The 22,017-nt window shown below is 31.7% G+C and overlaps 3 protein-coding genes across 3 annotated transcripts in view; 1 reads left to right on the top strand and 2 right to left on the bottom strand.

Annotated features, from left to right (window-relative positions):
• Nucleotides 1-7,017: 7,017 nt before the first annotated feature.
• On the bottom strand, nucleotides 7,018-7,804 carry LOC139425422 (uncharacterized). Its single transcript, XM_071180296.1, has 2 exons — nucleotides 7,420-7,804; nucleotides 7,018-7,346 (listed from the first exon to the last, which is right to left on the bottom strand). Exons 1-2 carry the CDS (start codon nucleotides 7,802-7,804, stop codon nucleotides 7,018-7,020), a joined length of 714 nt encoding a protein of 237 aa, XP_071036397.1.
• A 415-nt stretch (nucleotides 7,805-8,219) lies between these two features.
• LOC139425421 (uncharacterized) lies at nucleotides 8,220-8,822 on the bottom strand. The gene has a single exon (XM_071180295.1). It carries the CDS (start codon nucleotides 8,820-8,822, stop codon nucleotides 8,220-8,222), a length of 603 nt encoding a protein of 200 aa, XP_071036396.1.
• Nucleotides 8,823-13,698: 4,876 nt separating this feature from the next.
• The window catches only part of LOC107442904 (telomere-associated protein RIF1), a gene marked incomplete in the record, with an annotated part of 71,971 nt that continues 63,652 nt past the window's right edge, over nucleotides 13,699-22,017 (top strand). Inside the window, 2 exon segments of the mRNA XM_071179623.1 lie at nucleotides 13,699-13,836; nucleotides 21,691-21,845. Of these exon segments, the coding sequence (XP_071035724.1) occupies nucleotides 21,769-21,845 (77 nt within the window).

Here is a 22,017-nt window from a genome sequence, read left to right as displayed (position 1 = left end):
AAGGTCATAGAGGTCGGACATAATCTCGCTTTGCTAGGAACAGATTTTTCTCATGCAACTCTCACACTGCCAAAAGCTAGACTGATACCTTTCCTTTCATCACCACTATTGCGACACGTGCCGCCGTTTATTGGACAGTCGAAAGACGATTCTATTCTTTCAAAGGGGGTCCTATTATTTTACCATATATATATATATATATATATATCTATATATTTATTNNNNATAAGTAATAATAGTAAACTCCCACCATTCCGACTTCAGCAACGGTTAAGAGAGGTTGTTTCTCAAACCGGTTATATCAATAGCGAAAACGTCGACGGGTCTGCAGGCGCAGGACAGTCCGAGTGTCGCGGGGGCCAGACCCCCGGACGGTCGGGCACCCCGCCTGTAGAGATTCTTTAAATCTCGAGTCCACCCCAGTTCTTTTCAGAGCTCTTAGACAGGGAAACGGGGGACACGGCTAGGCCACAGCCACGAGATGCGGGGCTACCTGGCACCCTTACGGAACCGCCAGGGATGGCTACGCCGGAACTGCACGGACCGTCTGGGAACCTTGTAGTACCCAACACGGATAGGAGTGGCAAAGTAGATCGTATATCTGGCACCATTCACCAACATGGATAGGCAGGAAACAATAATTGTTCAGAACCCCTACGATAATAACCTGGCGATGGATCAACTAAAGGATAGCTGCGATAGGATCAAGTTATACATTGCCCCAACTATTGAGGATAGAGACGTTAGAAATACAATTCTAGTCCAACATTGATATATTGAAAGACTAGTAGGAGAGATAACTAAACTAGGAGATGAAATAAACAAATTAAGACTTGAGGTATCTTGGCATATGGAGGCAAATGGGTCAGGCCGCGAATGGAGTAAACCCAAAACTAAGAATAGCTTAAATTGTAAAAATTATAAACCCCAATTCCCAAATTCTAAAACCACATACCAGAGAGATATGGAAATCCCAATTAATAATAGCTTCAGCCCCCTTGAAATTGAAGAAATAGAAATTGAAAATAATGTCACTATGGAAACTGAACAACTAAAACAAACAAATAATAATAATAAATTTAAAGGAAAAAGGAAAGCTTCCCCAGTCAAGGATAGCTTCAGCGAGAATAAACGACTAGCTACTGATGATATGCAACAAAATAAAAATGAAGATAAAAACAGTAACGAAATTGAGGTAAATGAAATTGATTTTCAAGCCCCAAAGAAAACTGTTAAAAATCCACCTCTAATTGTAAGAGATGAAAACTTTGACTACGAAAAATTCACAAAAGATATGAAAGAAAATAATATTACGGATTTTGTATTCAAAAACAGTCATGATAGTGTGGTAATTAAACCAAAAAATGAGGAAACAGCCAGATTTGTAAGATCCTATGTTGAAGGCAACAACATAGCATATTATACTTATGGACTCCCCAACGAAAGAAACATAAGAGTAGTAACTAAGCATATCCCCAAAAATTACTACAAAGACGATCTGATTGATTATCTTCTCTTTGAAAATTTTGATGTTATAAATGCTGTTCAAATGACCAAAAGATACAAAGGTGAAGTTACAAAACTTAACATGTTCCAAGTCAGCCTTAGTAAAACAGGAAAATATAAGGAAATATATAGCCTAACTACTCTGAATAATATGCAAATAAAAGTAGAAAATTATAAAACTAGACCTGTCCCTGTGCAATCTCACAGGTGCCAGGGATTTTATCATTCAGCAGCAATGTGAATGCCCAATTATCCACGGCCCAAAAAGCACGGATAAGCAAATTCGCAAATAATCCGCAAAATACTTAGAAAAGGCACACATCATCAATTAAATATAAATGATAAATTTTAATATCTATAATCATCTATTAAAAAGCAGTTTTCTTCACATTTTCTTCTAAATTTTTTTTCCTTTTTTGTATTTTTTTGTTTCTTGGTGTAGGAAAGGCTAAAATAAAACAGACACAGACTTTTAACTTGGGAGTTCATACACTATTGAAAAAAGAACACGCAAAACAATGTTCGAAACGTGTGAATCAGTTCTTATAAAGAGTTAATCTGCATACATGATTTTTAAGAACTCTTATCAGTAACAAAACTAAAAATTAACAACAATTCTGAAATTATGCATATGGCCCATAAATTATTAAAAGCTCTGCTTCATTTTTTCCCCTTCAGGGGTATAAGTGATGTATAGAGACCACCTTTATTTGTTAGTTATTAATTTCATAACAGATAAAAGTTCCAAGAATGTGTTGCATGTTGACTAAATAAGTGATTGTGAGGATAATTTACTCTCATTCATCATATGAAGGCAAGACAAATAATATTAATTAAAAAAAGCATAATTTCTTTATTTGCTGTCAGTATCATTGCTTTGTATAGCTACAATACTATTCAGGAGAAGAAACTGTTTTGATGGGTGCTGAATCTTTTCATTAAAATTTGAACTTATCCCGCATTTGTATAGTTCGACAGCTGTAAATTATGACTCTCGTTATCTTGCTATTCATAAATGCTTCACAATTTTCACTCTTTCAATGCTTGTTTTTGCTTAGGTATTTCACCTGAAGCTGCAATGTTTAAATGCAGTCCCTTTATTTGACTAATTGCTACCAACATGAATGTTAGCTAGTATGTTAGTTCTCCTAACTCTTAAAATAGTTCCATTATAATTCCAAATACTATGTTTATCATTGTAACAAAAAGTGAATCGCGATAAGTTTTATCTACTGTTCATAAGCCTGCAAGTACATAGAACCCATAAAATAAGTCAAAAATACAAATATAACAAGGAAAAAAATATTTTTAAAGAGAAACTGAAAAATTACTAGTAAATAAAATGTTTTTAAAAAATATTTAAAAATTAAAAGAAAAATTTAAAAAGCTGGAGAACAAAATAAGGAAATGATATAATCTTGTCATCAGCTCACACGATTATATCCGCAAAAAAGAGTGCTATCTTTGAGTGTATTGTATTAATGTAGCTGAAACCAATATCGTCTTCTGGTGCTCCTCATACAATTGTATAAGCATATTTATTTGCTGTGGCTATATTAATACAATATTAGATAGCACTCTTTCTTGTGGATATAATTAATTATGTGAGCTGATGACGAAATTATATCTTTTCCTTATTTTGTTTTCCGACATTTTAAATTTATTTTTCAATTTTTAAACCATTTATTTGTTAATAATTTTTCTTCCTTTATATAATATTTATATGATACTAAAAGATATATGATATAATATTTATATGATACCATCCCTCATGACTGAAGCAGTCATGGCAGATAACATGTGTATTGCTATGAATGTTGAATCAGGGTGCATAGCCAAATTATTCAACAAAAAATAAGCACTTTTCAAGCACTCAAAAAATATTTTTAAGCACTTTAAAAAAATATCATAATTAGGCAGGGTTGGAAAGTTTTTGACAATTGACGGTTTTATCTTGTTTTAACCGTCTTGTCAGAGAAAAAAAAAAGAAAAAAGAAAAGAAAAAAACCTTGGCATTGTTTATGACAATTGTCAAAAATCCTGAAATTTTGAATGACGTAAAACGAATGTTTTCATACGCTACGGACTGACAACATGCCGAAATAGATTGAGGTTGAATTAATTGTGAAAACGTTGAATAGAACAATGTGAACTGTGTTTTTTTGCATAATTCGAAGCGAAAATCAACATATAATGTCATTACTATAGTACAAAAGGAAAAATCTCATTTTGAAAGAGGGAAAATTAAGCACTTTTTAAAAACATCCAGTGAAAAAAGCACCTTTAAAGGCTTTTAAAAAGGAGAATAAGCACCCTTAAGCACTTTTTAAAAACGCAACGCACCCTGTGAATGGAGTACAACTATCGAAAATTAAGAAGTACATATATTCGTAACTAGAGCAATCTCAATAATATATTTTACTATTTGGGCTTTCTTTTTACAAATTTCAGCTTTTTATATTTATGAATTTTGTTCCTTATATGTCATATAGAATACAAAAAAAAAAGAAAAAAAATACTGTATCGCCTTGATTCTGCCACGAGATTACTATCTATTAACTTTGGTGTCAACACTTTGCTAAAACAATAATCGTAATCAGAAGGAAAAACACGTTATCACAATCTTATAAGCTGAGTGATTTTATTTCTCCTCCACTCCAATTAAACAAATTGGAAAGCAGACACAGAAGCTGACATAGTAAAAAGAATTTATGTTCTACCATGTTCTGCCCCCTCCTCACACCTCTTTAAAAATGAAAGAATTGAAAAGCAGGCGCAGTCTGATAAGAGAGCAGCTTCTCATTGTTATAAAAATGTTATCGAGTTTCTTTATCTAATTTGTTAAGCATTATGTTCCGAAGAAAAATGTCAAATAAATCGTTTGGTTCATATTTTAGCAGTTTTAAAGCTCGTAAATTTTTTTGAATGCGTTTTCACGTTCTTTATTTTTAAAATTTAGGATGGAATTTACATGCACATCAACGATTAATCTTTTAGTATCGTAACGTGAATCGAGTGCTTCATATAATGAAGAAAATGTGTTAAATGTGGAAGCAAATTCTTTTACTTCATTTGAGAGACATGAATAATAAAGTTTTTGCGACTGAGTGAGTTGATCATTAGAGGTGATTAAGTCATCAAACTGGTTTTTAAAGATACTAAAGGTGTTCACATCTTCCCGAGAATGTTGGAAGTATAATAGGTGGAATTTTTGTGTAGTTATATTTTCAGTTTGATTAATTTGTTTAACATCGTTTACAGTTGATACAGTTTATTTTTTAGAATCAATTAAAAGTTTGAGGCTTACTTCCAAATCTTCTATACGAGATTCACATTGTTCGATTTCTTTTTCGAATTTTTCCCATTCTTGATCAGTGATTTTTTTCAAGACCGAAAGAATGCACCCTCAATTCATCAAGCTTAGTTTGTAATTGTTCGACTTTTTTCAATTTCACTTCAAGTATGGTAGTATTAGGAATATCTTCAGATATACTATCGACAAAGGTTTGTATTCGAGTAATATTTCCTTTCAAGGAAAGTTTTGCTTTAATTAATTTCTCTATTGTATCCATATTTGTTTTATGATTCGAGGGCTCCGTGTGCTTGACGTGCCAGACAATGTCTGCCTAAAACCAACACGCTTGATATATTAGTAAATCACGACGGACCACCAGCTGCACTTTTTGTTTTTCATTAATAGCTACAACATTAGGTATAAACAACAACAGCTGGAGTTATTGTGGATTTCGAAAGGGTTTAAGAGGTATTTATCTACATCCGAGTCTCACAGGAGAATAATAATATCCCCTCTTTTTCTCGTTACGTTAGGGAATGGCGCGCATGCGCCAACAATCATCATTTCTTCTGCTGATTGTTGTCATCAGTCTGCGAATTCCGTCGTTGTCAATAAAAGTGCAAAGAGTTTTTACATCTTCTTCCTTCAATGTTTCAAGTTGCACAAGCTTCATTAATTTTTTCTCTGCCGATTCCAATTCATTCACTGAAAGAACTCTTTCTTTTTGAATTTTGCTTTTTCGGGTATGATAAATCGGTACATCCAAGCAAACAATCTCAATATTTGTGAGTACTTAGAAAAACGTCTGCAGTACCATTGAACATCTGCATCATTACAAACAAGAGAAGAAATAGTACCTCTTCGTCTTTCTTTTAAAATATCCTACTCTTCTTCATTGAATTCATTTTTTGGCCATTCTTCTACACGCAATTTTAACCATGATCCTCCCTCCCACCACCTTGATTTTAAGAAGACTTTAACGGAACAACCTCTGGAAGGTAAGTCTGCTGGGTTCTGCTCCCCGGGTATGTGTCTCCATGAATGCTTTTCCGTTAATGATCGGATTTCTTTCACTCGATTACTGACGAATACACCCCAGTGCTCTTCTCTCTTAATCCAACAAAGAGCGGTTGAAGAATCGGTCCAGTAAATGATAGGTACTTCTTTAAGATCCATTGCTTTTATTGTTATCGAAGCAAGACGCGCTCCAATGCAACAGGAAAGTAACTCCAACCGTGGAATATTCATCTTGTGTAGTGGAGCTACTCTACTTTTGGCTTGTATAAAATGTAAGGATACTTATTCTTCTTGGACCTTTCGAAGGAATATAACTGTGCTGTATGCTAGTTTACTGGCATCACAAAATACATGAATGCTAAATTCAGTTTTCAAATCACTCATACCTAAGCATTTTGGAATTTTAACATCATTTAATAAGGACAAATCGTCATACCAGGTCTCAAACTCTTTTCGGTAATTTTCTGGTAATTCTGTGTCCCATCCTATTTTAAGAGTCCTCGTGTGCTGTACTATGATTTTAGGAGGTAGAGTGACTGGGCACAGAATACCAAGAGGATCAAAAATCTTTTGAACTGTATCCAAAACACATCTTCTTGTCAGAATAGGTTTCACTTCTTTAATATTGTTCAAATCGCAAAAGATGCTTAACAGAAACACATGAGTAGACTTTTCAACATTGGAATTGTTGTGCGAGAATTCCCATCCTCTGAGATCAAAACATGCACTATGTAACAATTGGGTCGATTCCTGAATAAATTTCTCAAGCTTGTGTTAACTAGGTACTGAAGTTATGCAATTGCCAACAAAAAATTTTTTTTAAACTGTCAGCAGTGTCTTTAATATCTGATGAGCCTGCTTCTAGAATTGCATTTATTACTGCAGACGAAAGGAAAGGACTACACGTGAGTCCAAAAACTACTCTATTGTGTCAAAATATCTTAAATTTTTTCTTTTTGAAATCTTCCCACCAGAGGAAACGAAGGAAGTCTCGATCTTCTTTAACAACAGAAATTTGCAGGAAGGCCTTTTTAATATCTGATACTACACCAATGCTGTCCATCCGAAATCTCATTAACAATGGTGGTATCTCTTCTAAAAGATTAAGTCCCTTTTCAAGACAGTCATTCAACGAAGGAAAACCCTTTTCATGTGAAGAGGCATCAAATACTGGCCTAACTCGAGTTGTAGAATGTTCCTTAAAAACTCCTCGGTGTGGTAGGTAGGTAGTGAGAAGCTTCCCCAATTTCAGATTCTGGCACTAATTCGATTATTTTAGAGTCTTCCCATTCCTTAAGAACTGCATCATAATCTTCGTATCTGCCTTCAGCTTTGAGCTTTATTGACGTTGAAATGCATCTTCTTTCAGCAACGGACTTATTTTGCTGGAGATAATCTTTAGTTTCCAGCCATGGCAAATGAACTTCGAAACGTCCATTTTCATTCTTCGTGACTGTTTTCTGAAAATAATCAAATGCTGCTATCTCTAACTCTTTTCTCGACTTTGTCTCTATAGGATCGCTTATACCTAAAATGTCAATATCCCATAGTTTTTCTATGCTGCAGGTCTGAGAGAGGATTGAATTTATGATGAGACTTGCAAATCCATTTTCTGTTTCTTTTGGAACTCTCCTCAATGATCCAGCCTAATTTTGTTTCTATAGTCGTTAAACCACATTCCAGTTCATACATGTTTCCAGTAAAAAGTTGTCCACAAATGTCAGCTCCAATGAGTAATTCAATTTCCGGTTGGCATTCACCGTAATCTGTTATCCAAATTTTCAGATCTTTCAACCAAGGTCCTTTTCGTAATCTTGGCAAATTTCCGTAAATAACATTCTGATCCAGAACTTGAAATGTACAGTTGTAATTATCTTTCAAGTCTGCAACTGTTATGTAGTAGCATTTGTGAAATTCATTCTGTATAGTGGAACCTCCAAATAAAATATGTGTCAAATCTTTTGAGCCTTTTTCCATATAACCCATTTTTAGTGACTGTTTCTTTTAGAATATACGACTGCTGTGAGCCACTGTCAATAATCGCACGAACAGCCCGTTCTTTGGTGTTTGATTTTAACTTCACTAATAAAGTTTGTAAAAGAACGTCTCCAGAACAGCTTGTACTAGATAAAGAAGTTTTTTCGTTGTCATTTCTCTGTACTTCTTTTTACTTCTGGTTAATTTTGAGCTCAGCGCACATCACAGCCCCAATGTTTTTTTCCACAATTGATGCACTTTACAAATGTTTTACACGCTCTTCATCGGTGTCCTACCTTAAGACAGCAAAAGCAAGCTTTTTCTTGTTTTATCTTTTCTAGTTTTTCTTCATAAGACATCCTACTTGCCAAAAAACAATCGTTACTTTCATGTACTTTTTGGCAAAAATACAATTGGTTAACTTTTATTTTTTCTGGTAACCAGAAAATAAATCGTTTGCAGTTGGTACTACTTGCGCATTTGGCGATAAGTAAAGTGCATCAATTTTGTCTTTCGTCAATTTAGGCTTCTTGAAGTAAAAACCGCCAACAGTCATCGAAATTCTCTGTTCACTTTCTACCTCACTTCTCATAAATGACATCAGACCATCAAGTCTATCTTTCGGAGTGTCGCCAATTTTCGACTGTCTTTGCCACACTCTGAGAAGCTCCCCAGGAATATATGGCTCCACTAACGGGAATAAAATTGCATCATAAATTTCAGTGGTTATACCTAATGATTCCAAAGCCCTTAATTGTGATTCTATTTGGTCATATAGGGAAGAAAGCGAAATAGACATTTGAGATTTAGAGTTTTGCATCACTAAAGACAAGAGTTCTCGAATGTAAAATTCAACTAAAACATCATCCTTGCCGAATCTACTTTTAAAACTTTCAATTACTTTTGGGTAATTTTCGACTGTAGCTGGATAACTTAAAACAAGTTCTCTCGTACGAGAATTGTCAATTGTACACTGTATAAGATATTGAAATTTGTCGCCAATATCTAAAGTTGGATCGTCATGCATTTTCCTAAACATTGACCAAAATAATAACCAGCCTTTTATACTACCGTCCAAGGCCGGATTTACATGTAAGCTAAATAAGCTGCAGCTTGGGGCCCCGAGATGGCAAGGGCCCCCACATCCCACTTTTTTCTTCTTTTTTTTAAAAGTTTCATTCAGAGCTGGAGCCCCAAAATACATTTCTTTTCTTTTTTACATTGGCGGACGCTTCTCAAAATGTAATCGAAGTGTTTAAAAATATAAAATAATTGTCTTCAATTTTCCAACCAAAAGAGCAATAAATGCTCTTTCGAGTGAAGTAAATATCTCTGCTTTCGTAGCTACCATCCACAGAGTTTTCAAATAGCCGACTCACTTTACACTGTGGGAAATGTTTTTTAGCTTCTTTAAATTGCCTTGGACTATTTTGCCTTACTTCGGAAATAAGGAATATCCACCGAAACTGAAACACCCCTTTGTATGATTTCTGGTCATAAATTGACAGGCGGGGAGAAAGACATCGAAACCAATTAGTTTAAATAGTAAAACTAGAAGGTGTTTCTAAAATCCAAAAATCTAGCAGGCTTTAATTTTTTCTTCTGTCACAAAATTTATCAGGGGCAATTCGTTAGAGTTCCATTTGGGTTATGCTTTTTTATTGATTAAATATTAAACATTAACAGATATTTATCTTTTAAAGCAATTCATTCTAAAATAAAAATAATTATTCTATAGTTGTAAATATCTAAAACTAATTGTTAATTGATATAAAGCTTTAGTGTGTTTGTTTCGCTGGATGCCCGGGGCTATTGCTCTTTCACATCCTAGCCACGGTACACCATCAAGAGCTGAGCTGATACTTTTAACCCGTCACATTTATTCTCTCTGATATTTAATAGACTCTTTAATAAATTCTTAAAAATGAGAGCCAAATATTTACATAAATGATAATCTTTATTCTTGCACAAAAATGTAACAAATGCACTTAAAATCTACCGAGGCATTCTTCATGCTGGTGCAAAAAGAAAGCGAAAGTAATGACGAAATATTTTTATTATAAACATCAATTAAAGAATTTCAGCTTGCAAAATGATTTTTTTTCTACTAACAGTATTAATATTACCGCTCTAACCAGGGTGTAGGGCTTAGAAGAAGAATAAAAAAAAATAGTATTTGCATATTTCATAAAATTGAAAAATTTGCTTCGATTATAAACGAGGGTAAGGAGGTATTTAACAGCTAGCTAGGGTATGGGGGGGTGCTGGTGCATTCATTTTTATCCTTGTAGCATCCTCTATATTGCTTCGTTAGTCAACATGGCTTATTTTTCACAAGTACACCATCGCTAGATCATTATAATTTATTCTTATCTAATGCATTAGAAAAAGAGAAAATTTACTGATTGAGAATTGTACCAAAATCAGGAATATATAAAAAAACTTTTTTTCTAAAAATACACACTTTTTATGTAAATAAAATGTAAGGCATTAATTACTAATTGCTTAATATTTCTAAATTCATAGTATTGAAATATTTATTTAGATATAGAGAAGGAAATTAAATGAATTTGTTATGCTTAGTTTAATTGCTTTGTTTTATAAAAATCATTTATCTGCTATTTTAATGTTTAAAATAAGTGTAGAAGGCAAAGTGTAAGAAAATCGCTTTATTTCCAAAACTGGATTTGACATTCAATGCTAAGGTCCATTTTTAGTATTTTATGTATAGATAGTTAAGGCGAAAGTAGTATAACACAAAATAATGCATGGAGAAAAATTAATTATTTTTTTCTCAGTGCGGTCAGTACCATGGATCACATTTCATAAAAGATACTGTATTGCAGCATGCAAACAAACGTGTTTTTCACAAAATTTCAGAAGGTCTTATATTTTGACATCTCATTTTTTTTTCTCGCAAAATTTAAGGGGAAAAAATGCGTGTCTAATAGTTTAACATAAAGAACATTCAAATGACTCTTAATTTATTAAATTTATATAAATAAATAAAACCCACAAGGCAGGTGTGTATACTTGGGGCTGATGATTATGAAATCTAACGCAGAACCTAGAGATCGTGGGTTCTAATCCAGCAGATGACAGTTTTAAGCTTTTATTTCTTAATACAGAAAAATGTCTTTCTCATTTTTTTTTAAAGTATGCTTGTTAAAAAACTAATAATTTAGCAATTATTTGAATAACTAGAAGGCTCCGATCCTTGTTCACTGTGCTCACCAACCCTCGTGGCTGCCTCTCATTAATCGTTGCAGATTAAGAGGAAGAAAGGTTTGACTTCTATTTTTTTTTTTTTTTTTTACAAAAATTGTGATTGAATTGCTATTTACATTTTGAAGATGACTGACTAAATTTAGGCCAATCAATAAAATTGGAAAATTGACGCCATCCATAGAGTTATTACTCAGTGAATATGTGAAGTCATTTCAGCAAAGGATTCGCCTCCGAATGAGGTGAACCGGGTTCAAATCCCAGTGATGGCTGGTTGATACGATTTTGCAGAAATGGCTCGCACCGACCACAGTGCTGACATCGAATATCCTCAGTGGCAGACGGATCATGGGTTAGAGTCCCCTTGCTGTTAGACTAACTGTGGGAGGGTTTCGTTGTTATCCTCTCAATATAACTCAAATGCGGAGTTAGTTCCAGCAAAACGTCCTCCACGAAGGCGAAAATTTCTTCCAATGCTTGATCCTGGAGTTCTCTTGTCTACTGGATTGGGTTCAAAGTTACAAGGCTGCGGAGTTGAACATTAGTAGTCATAAACTCGAAATTGGATCGGCTATTCAATGAATGGCATAAAATAAACTAATAATTTAGACGGGATAGCCTGGTAGGTAGGGCGTTGGGGCTCGTGTTCGGGAGAATAGGAGTTTTAATCTAGCTGGCCGAAGAATACCCGTGCATAAAATGGAGACTGGTGCAAGTTAAATCTGTTGGGGTCACAAAGTTCTCATAAATGAATTCCTGATCCAGGAGTTCCCTTGTCTTCTGGATTGGGTTCAAAATTACAAGGCTACGGAGTTGAAGATTGGTAGCTATGAACTTAAAATTAAGTCGGTTGTTCAAAGACGTTTTTGAAGAAATAAAACTAATAATCAAATTGTATTTTCTTGTATTCTTTCTAAACTCCTTGCATATTTTCTACACACCTTCATAATTTCATGTTTTTAAGTCTTATAGATTTTGAGCAGCAAAGCAAAATTTAAAGTAAAAAGAAAAAGAAAAAAAAGAAGTTGAGGAAAAAATTTGCAAAAAAATCATTTAAAATTGCAAATAATGAAAAAAAAAAACTGTTAATTATAAAATGGTCCTTCCAAATTTTTATTCTGTGCTTATGATCTTAAAATGTGTTTCTGTTGTAACTCATTTTTCCTCGTTCAAAAAATATTTGCAATAAAAAAATGGTTCTACGATTCTTTTTATAACATAATGTTAATACTCAGCAGTGAAAAACAAGACAATTTACTTTAAGTGTATAGAAATCGAATTGAACTTATAAGGGCCCCATCATTTTCAAAAGCTTAGGGTCCCGCCAAGCTTTAATCCGGCCCTGCTACCGTCATATTTGGCAAGCTCAATTTTAGGAAGTTTGAATTTACGATTCGGCTGTTCTAAGTTTATCGATGAATTTTCTTCATTAAGCTCTTTAAAATATTCGTCAAATATTGTTTTAACTTTATAATAATTATTACATTAATCAAAAATTAACTCACTTTCATTTTCTTCTTTTGTAATATTATCGGACTGCTGCATAAGTTCCAAGAATTCGTTATCCAACTTTTGAAGTTCTTCTTTCTTTATTTTCAGCGCTTCAAATTCAGCTTTAACGTCTATCCAATCCTTGGTTTCGTCTGATTTTATTTTGTTTAAATTTGATTACTTAACCGAGTGAAGGAGCTTCGAACAATCTTCCGTTGTTCTTGAATTTTATCCATTGTATTAGAATTCCATATGCAAGTTCGGATTACTTCTTAATATCACGTCCTCAGGTCACCAAAATGTTACGAGACTCTATCAGAAAGTAAAATATTCTGTCGTTCTCTACTTCTCTGAATAATAAATCTGATTAAATAATAAAACTTCTAGTAAAAAAGAACAACATTTTATTTATATAATAATTTTCAGACGATCATTTCTTATTCCGTTGCTATGGCAACTCAGCAGTTTTAAAAGAAATCAAAAGTTAGCTTTTAGCTTACACAAAAAATAATTAACAACTTTTAACAGCTTGCTCAATTTAGGCTTATAAGCCTTTGAGAAAAAGGACAGATAGCACAATTCGCGATCGCAACACTCGAATACGCCATCTGGGGAGAGACCGGTTTCATGCCTTTAGCCCTTCTCCCTTCCCTCTCCTCCTCTTTTCAGTTGTATAGGAATGTACTACGATATTTTCCCCTTTCTTAATACTTTTCCATTTTATTTAATAAAAATATTTTTTAAAATTTCCATGATACTTTTCTTTAGAACTATGTTTAATGTAGTTTTCAGTTCCATAATTTTTCAAGTTAAAAGATTTTAATCTATATGAAAATCAAGAGAGAAACTAACGTACTTCCTTCCTCTATGACTTTCCACACGCTAATGGGGAAAGCATGTGAAGTGTTGCCATAGGAAAAGAGTTCTACATTACAAGATACATTCAGACAGCGGAATTCGAACCCGCTACCTCCACGTTTTCACAGCGTTTGGTGGATGGTACTGCTCGTGTTTATATCGTGTGGCATATTTTTCAAATGATTTTTCATCGTTTAATCACCCCAGTAATTTTTTTTTCATGACGTAATCAAAATAAGCAACATTTAATAAAAAGAGGTAGGAGTAGTGCCTTTCACTTTTTCTTTTGTATAAAAAAAAAAAAAAATCTAGTTTCGTATTTGTCATTTCCCGCGTGTTTTATTGTGATGAGTGTTGCCCGTGAATTTAATTTATAAATTTTTGTTTACATTTTGAAATATGTAACATCTAACAAAATATTGCAGTGCGGTGAGTTATCTGCTCTACATTTTATAAAATCTTAATTGGTACTAAAATTGAACTATTAAGTTCATTATAATTACATTGATACTTTATTTTCTTATAATGTTAAGTTGTCATTTATAAATGTCACTGAACAAAATATTTTGTTTTAATTTAGCATTATTCTAATCTGTTCATAAGGAAAAAAACTCAATGATCTAAAACATGAATGTATCTCGCTTTTTTTGTTCACTTATTTTTTTTTATTTATTAAAGCATGAAGTGAATCCTGAAAATCGCGTATCTTTTAATCCATTTTTACACGGATTTTTTAGACTGTATATATATTTTTATTAAGTTTTACGAGTTTATACCTTACGAGTTTGTCCCTTTATGTGATGTTTTTTTTTAAAGTTTCTCGCAGGCCACTGCCTGGAAATTGCCAAGACTTGGTGATCATTCTGCCACAGATCAGGATACGGAAATCTCCCCGGTATAAAATCAAGCTTTTTTCTTAAAGAAGGATTTAAAAATACGTACTTAAGCTAACACAGAAGTATAAAAAAAAAATACCTCTTATCATTCACCTATAAAATAAGCCCAACCATATATCCTCTTTACTGCACCTTAGAAAACAACAATAATAAATAGAATTTTTGAAATTTATTCTTAAATTTCTATGCAGATCTGTTCTTTTAGATGTCCCTTTACTAGTTTGAATAAAATAAAATTTTAATTTAAAATTAAATAATCCAGTTTTTAATGATAATAGAAGAAAGTTCATCAACAGCTTAACCCATATTTTACCATCATCCTATAAAGAGGACATCTACAATTTGTAGAATTTTTACAGCGGGTATTGATTGGAGATACTTCCGTATCATGACCTGTTCTGCCAACTACAATAGTTGATTATTTACAAAATGCAAAGAAGACAATAATGTGTGCGCCCCCAACAAAATGTGAGAATATCATCCATAATATTAGACTAAAAAATGATTACATGTTCAATGAAAAAAAATTATATAGTTATTTTTTTTTTTTTTTTTTTTTTTTTTTTTTTTNTTTTTTTTTGTAAACACAGCGCTTTTGTTATTTTGAATTACTAACATATATGTTTGTTATTAATAACAGCATCTTGCAGAAAAATATTAGTGCTAGAGAGTTTTGTGCGGATAGTTCAAAAAATTCTACGATTGGGATTCGCCCCAATCTTTTAATATTACATTTGAGTAAAAGGAATAAAAAAATGTATATTTAAACTGGTTTTACAAGTGATTTAGAGGTTGTCCTATATAATGGACAATGGTAAAATCCCCCTACTATAGGCACCCACCTGAGAAACTCAATTACACCCTGGTTTCTCTGAACTAAAATCCAGAGTTTGCTTTTAGAATTACTCCTCATTGGTCATAAAACTTAGTCACTTGGTGACACCATCTTTTGGAGGAAAGTGAATGAAATTTGAGATGAGCTTTGCATTCAATGCGTATCCATTTTGACAAGAAAGTGTCAAAAATGAGTCACAGATTTATAAAAATTTAAGAGGCTCTTTACTATTCTATGTCATTGAGCAATAAGTTTGTTGATAGTGACCCTGAAATGTTAATATTGCCACCGAGAGCTTTAATCACTGATGATGAAGGCAGTGATGATGCCTGCACTAGCATTGAACATGGACATGCAATAATTGATGAAAAACCACATGAAGAAACTGCAGGAATTTTTAAGTAATTAGGAAAAAAAACTATTTAAGAAATAAATATTTCATCACCAATATGGACTAATCGAAATCTTCGTTAGCTCCTGAGGTAACATTGTCAAAGAACAGTGAATATGATTTCAAGAAATTCACCTGTAGAAATTTCGAAATGATGGCTAAAAACATGGTTGCATAAACAGTAGACGAGAGTAACTAGTATGGTAGACAAAAAAATAATCAAGAATTTCATTGAGAAGTTGATGAATTTAAGCAATTTCTGGGATTATATTCTTTAGCAGTTATCACAGTTTGCCTAGAGAATAAATGTATTGGGAAAATGCTCCTGATGTTGGAGCAATGCTTGTCAGTCGAGAAAGAGGTACTTTGATATCAAGAAGTAGTTGCACTTCAATGACAACACTGCTATTGATTCATCATATCACTATTACACAGTTCGTCTAATTTATGATCTCTGTAATGAAGCTATACAGCAATTTGGTGTGTTTTCAGAACATTTAAAACGATGAAAGGATGGATAGTTATTTCGGAAAACAATTTGCAAAATGTATGTGAAAGGAAGCCCGTGAAGTTTGGATTCAATCTCTGGATACTCGCATCTTTCAATGAATATCCTTTTCATATAATAACATATCAAGGAGCAAAGAAAGATATTGAGTCTGACATAAAGAGAGAAAAAAGTCATTATCTCAAATGGTAGTTGAAAATTTGCTTTTAATAGTTGATACTCCAACAAAGCACAAAATTTATATTGATAACTTTATCACATCTTATGACCTTTTTCGTAAGCCTTCAAAGTAAGAACTTTTTTGCTACAGAAACTGTTAGAGGGGTTAGAATCAGGGTTCGCCAAGTGGGCCCACTTTGAAAAAACCCGCCCGGGTTTTATTGGGTGGGCCCACCTTGAAAAAACCCACTTGGAACGATAAGTGGGTTTTTTCAACAAAAAAATTTTTTTTTTACTAAAACTTATTGTTTTGCATTTACTTTTATATAATTTATAGTGCAGCATAAATTTGTCAAGATTTATATGATTAAGTTTTTAATATTAGTAAAGTAAAAGAAACTGGAATCTTCATGTAATTTTATAGTAGGTATCTACTATTGAAAACTTCAAGTGGGTTTTTTCAAAAAGTAATATTTTAATGATATTAAATCAAATAAAAATTTAAATAATATACTCTGAAAAGATCAATTTTTCAAATATAGTTGCATGCTTTATATATTAATAAACAGGTTATTATTATTAATTCATATGTTTAAAAAAATTGAAAAGAAATTTTTTTTTCTTTTTTTACCAAGTGATACATTAACAAATTTAAACAGTTTTATTTTCTGGCTTTAAAAAAAAAAACTAAAACTTTTTATAAGAGAACTTTTTAAAATTATTTATCTAAAAATGAAATCATTTTCCTAGGGTTAATTATTTGAAAACAAATGGGACAAGTAACTGATACTCTTTATAATTATACGTAGTTTTAATTTCACTTTCTATTAACCTTATTATAAAAACATGTAAGACCATTAAATATTTATTTCAGTTTTTTATTTAACTCAAGTCAGATGAAATTTTAGTTTTTACTGATTATAAATATTTACAGATTATAATTTTATAATAGGTAATATCCATATGTTTAATAAATATAGTAAATAAATGTGTGTGAAAACAAAAAGATTAATAAACTTGTTCCTTTTATATTACTGCATTTATATTTTATAATTCTTAATTTAAAAAATTATGAAACATAATGCACTTAACAATAAAGAAGATTCAAATAGGTAGTGATAATGCGTTATTTAAACTTAATATAAAATACATATAACCAGGGTTCCCCAAGTGGGCCCACTTTGAAAAAACCCACTTGGTGTTTTTTTACAAATTGGTTTTTTTAAATTTGATTCAAAAAGAAGTAGCTCCTAATACTATCATTGGACACATCGTTGAAGTTAACAAATATTTTAGAAATGTGCATCAAGCACATGGATGGGCAAATGAAAAAAACTGCTTGATGACCCAATGACACTAGGTGGAATTCATATTATGAGCACGTAAAAACTTTTGCCAATAATTACCATAAATATGAAGAGATTGTTCTTGAACATCAAAATGAATCTAATAATAATATGTCAAAAATATTAAATAATGTTGGGCTTTACCAATAAACTATCAATTGGGAAAAACAGATATCAATTGTTTCTTAAGCTTTAAAAAAGCTTCAATCAGAAAACATTTCAATTTCAGAAGCTGTTGAAATATGAATTAACTTACTATCGTGTGATGAATTAGAACCCCATAAACATTTTGTAAAAAGATTCAATCAGGCTGTTCAGCCACATCATTTATTAGCATATGCGTCCTGGATCCCGAAACAAGGGGACAATTTTTAAATGATGAACAAGACCAATTAGCAGAAAACTGTCTTTCTAAGCATCATCCAGAATTTCTGCCACGTGTTATGGCATTCAAAATTTCCGATCCTGAATACTTTCCAAAATCAATGATGCTTGAGTGCAAAAAATAGTGGAAAATTATGGCAAAAAAAAAAAAAATAAATAAATAAATAAATAAATAAAATTCCTAGCTTCCACAAAATTTCTGTCAATTCTTTTTTATTTGAACTCAGCACCAGCATCCTCTGTCTCTATCGAAAGACACTTTTCAAGTTTCGGTTTGGTGCAGAGTAAACTTCGAAATAGATTAGGAATAGATAAAGCTACAAAACTCGTAAAAGTGTATCACCATCTAAGAGAGAAATGTAGACCCTTTGAATCTGTTGTATGATAATAATAATAAAGGAAAAAATTGGACCTTTTTTTTTAAGTTAACTCTTAACATCTGCTGACAATTTTTAACTATTTGGAGAAAGTTTATCACAATTAAAAAACAGTTAAAAATTAAAATATTACTTTTAAGATTTTTTAAATATTATTTTTAAGATTTCATTTGAATACAATTTATTTTGTTTCTTTTAATCATGTTTAAAAATATTGAAAGCAAACAAAAAAAAATTTATTAAGTGATACATTAAACAACAATAAACAAATTTAAAGTTTTATTATCTGATTTTAAAAAAATGAGCTATAACTTTTTATATATGCTTTTTTATAATTTTAAGATTAATTTGTTTTTTGAAACTATAAAGTTAAAATGCATATATTTATCTAAATATTTGAAAAAAGGGACAAGTAACTGATACTCTTTATAATTATACATAATTTTAATTTCACTTTCTATTAATCGTATTATAAAAACATTGAAGACCATTAAATATTTATTCCAGTTTAATTTTATTACAGGTAAAAGTCAGATGAAATTTTAGTGTTTACTTATACAACACTATTTAATAAATAAAAATATTTTCACAGTAAAATTTATGAGCACTAAATGAAAAAACCCAATTTTCCCCGGGTTTTTTCAAATAAAACCCAATTTTCCCCGGGTTTTTTCAATAAAACCCAGGCGGGTTGGGTTTTTTCAAAAATCCCCGGGTTTTTTCAAACCCTGGTTAGAATGGGAAAATGCCCTTTAAAATCATCTAAAACGTTCTGGAAGATGGATCGTCCGATCGAAAGTTTGACTTAAGAAATGAAATTGTAACTGTTCGTTGGAATAATAACTGAATACTATCATTGATAAAAAATTTTGAAGACACGAGATGCTTCAGAAAGGTTTAGAGAAGAATGAAGGGTGGAAAGTAGACATACCATCATGAGTTGTTTCCTATAATAAGTATAAGAATAGGGTAGACTTGTTTAACAATGTCATGGAATCATATTGTTCTTCTATAACAGGAAAAAATGATATTGGCCTTAATTCATGAATGCATTTGAGATATCCTTGGTTGCAGCATAGAAACCTTCCAAACTTTTTGTGCCTGAACAAACTCTAGAACTCCTTGAATTTTGTGACACATTACAGTAGCTTACTTAGAATTAAGTGCACCTCAAAATATTGCAGGAAAAAGCTTAGGCGTTCAACCCAGACCCAAGCTATGGCAGATCAGGACCCTCAAGAAACCCAGACTATTTGAAATTACAAACTGATCATATGTTAATAAGAAATCCAAATGCAAAACAATGCAGTTGTAGCTGTACAATAAACCTGAAATTGTATGCCAAAAATGTAATTCAGGACTTTGCGTCAAATGTTTTATGCCACTTCATGTAAACCAGGGGGTTTGACCGCAAAACATTTAGTAGTGGATTAGACCATTGTCCTATATATAGGACAGCTTGTAAATATTGAAACATTAAAGTGTTGGTGAGTTTTTTTAATGTTATGTTACACTTGATGCTTCATTAATATGTTATAGAATTGCTTTAAATTTTTTTTTTTTTTAAGTGTGGTAATATATGGGTTATACATACTGTATAAGTTGATCATAAACAGATAGTTTGTGAGCATTAAGTTTTTTATCAGTCTCTAAAAACTGAAATAAAAATGATTGCTTCAGCCCCAGTAAATGTCTCTGAAAATATTAAACAAATTATCTCATTTTAAAATGAAAAAATAGATGTTTTTTTAATATATCCCCACCCCACTTGACCTTTTTTATTATTATTATAGCAAACGCTTTTTACTTCAATAATCTTATTTATTTAAAATCGTACTTATTTAAGAAATTAAGTGTGACAATTATACCACTGTTACTGAAAGGTTTTTGTTAAATTGCAAAAAAAAAAAAAAAGGTTTTAATAATAATAAACAATTTATAAAAGAAAAATAACTTAATTTTGTATAAGTTGTTCTCTTTAGCAATTAATGTCAACTAAAAGTTGTCAGCAGTAATTCAAAACAACAAATACATGCATGCTTCGTGCAAGATAACTCTGCGTTGTTTTCTTAAATATTTGAAGTAAATTAATCTAAATAAAAACACTTGTACAGGTTATAAATTAATGTTACCACACATAATAATTTTACTGCAGGCTATAAATTAATGTTTTCCATTAAAAACTAATGCTTGCAACATTTTCAATTAGACTTCTTATTTTAAATTTGAATTAAATTTTTAATCTGAGAAATAAAATTGAATGATTATTGTCGATAGTTACATACTTGATTGACTGAAAACTATTTATTGTATTTGAAAACCTTGTTACTACAAGAAAAGGATATATTTAAATTCCTCATTTCTTTTAACAGAAAAAAACCTAATTCCTAACTCTCTATGTTATGCTTATGTATGTTTCTGAACAATTTCATAATTCATAGTTTTATAATTTCACTTTATATAAAAATTGCATTATATATTTTTATAAATATTATTTATAATGACATTTTCCTGTTACCATCATTTTTGTTTCAAAAATATTACTACTAAATAGGTCTATTGAGTTTACCATAGAGCTCTTGCATTGATTTTTTTGTAAGTTCTGGAAATTCTCTCTGAGACTACCTCTGAATTCCATACAATTAGGCAGAACATTCTTTAACTTATTCTTGCATCCAGCAAACTTGAGTTTTGATTGATTACTCATTCGGGAAATATTTTTTAATATACTGTTATCAATATTTAATTTGCCCATATGTTCTGGATCGCATAGACCTCAGAAAGAAAACGAACTAGAGGAAGATCCAAGCTTACTTGACCATGAGTTAGAGGAACAAACACCTGATTGCATTACATGGTTATAATTTGCCCGTCCTTGCAAGAAGGTTGGATTTTTAATATCAAGAATGGTGTAAATTTGGCAAGCCTTTTTTCAGTCTTGTTTCTCCAGAAGACTGCTTTGAGACGTCTTTGTTTAAACGAGGTGTTAAGGATTTCTAGATGGGAACAGGTCAAGTTTGTTAAGAAGGACAGGATAAGATAGTGAGCTATGCTGAATGTCTTTGAAAGCAAGAAGATAAGTAAGCAAGTAATTTTGGGCAATAGTAAGAATTTCGTAATAATTTTGTGTAGCATATCTTGAGGAAACAAATTGCCAAAAACGAATCAGAACACGCTTTTTAAAAAAATCCACGAAGACTGGTTTGTCCAGTAAATGAAGAGATTTTGCTAAAAAATAAAAATCGTGCAAATAATTGGTAATTGTGTGGATAATTGTAAACTTTTCAGTTTTAACACTTCTGAAGGGAGGTTGTGGTCATAAAATGATTTAAAATTTTTCTAAAAGAAAAGTAGAGAATAATGCTGTGCATTTAGCAAATATTTTTATCAACCTTTCTTGAACGTGTTATGTTTATTTTACCTAGAAATTATTAAACATGGCTTGTTTTTAATATGTAATATAAGTTGTTGATTATTATTTGCAGATAGTTTAGGGATACAAGATGGCTTTGACTGAAGAGCTTGGTATGTTGAATGAAAAGCAAAAGGATAGACTTCAAATATATCAGTCTGTCTTTAAGTATGATGTTTCATAATCCTCTAATATTCTTCATAATCAGGGTTGGGGTTTTGGACGTCCTAAACTGGTTTTGGACAGGACACATGGGTTTTACTGTCTTAAACTGGGTTTTACTGTCTTAAACTGGGTAAAACTGTCTTAAACTGGGTAAAACTGTCCTAAACTGGGTAAA

Source organism: Parasteatoda tepidariorum, chromosome 4 (genome assembly GCF_043381705.1).
Source record: "Parasteatoda tepidariorum isolate YZ-2023 chromosome 4, CAS_Ptep_4.0, whole genome shotgun sequence".
Taxonomy (NCBI): Eukaryota; Metazoa; Arthropoda; class Arachnida; order Araneae; family Theridiidae; genus Parasteatoda; species Parasteatoda tepidariorum.
The sequence above is the reverse complement of the archived record's forward strand: the minus strand, read 5'-3'. Positions and strand labels throughout refer to the sequence as shown.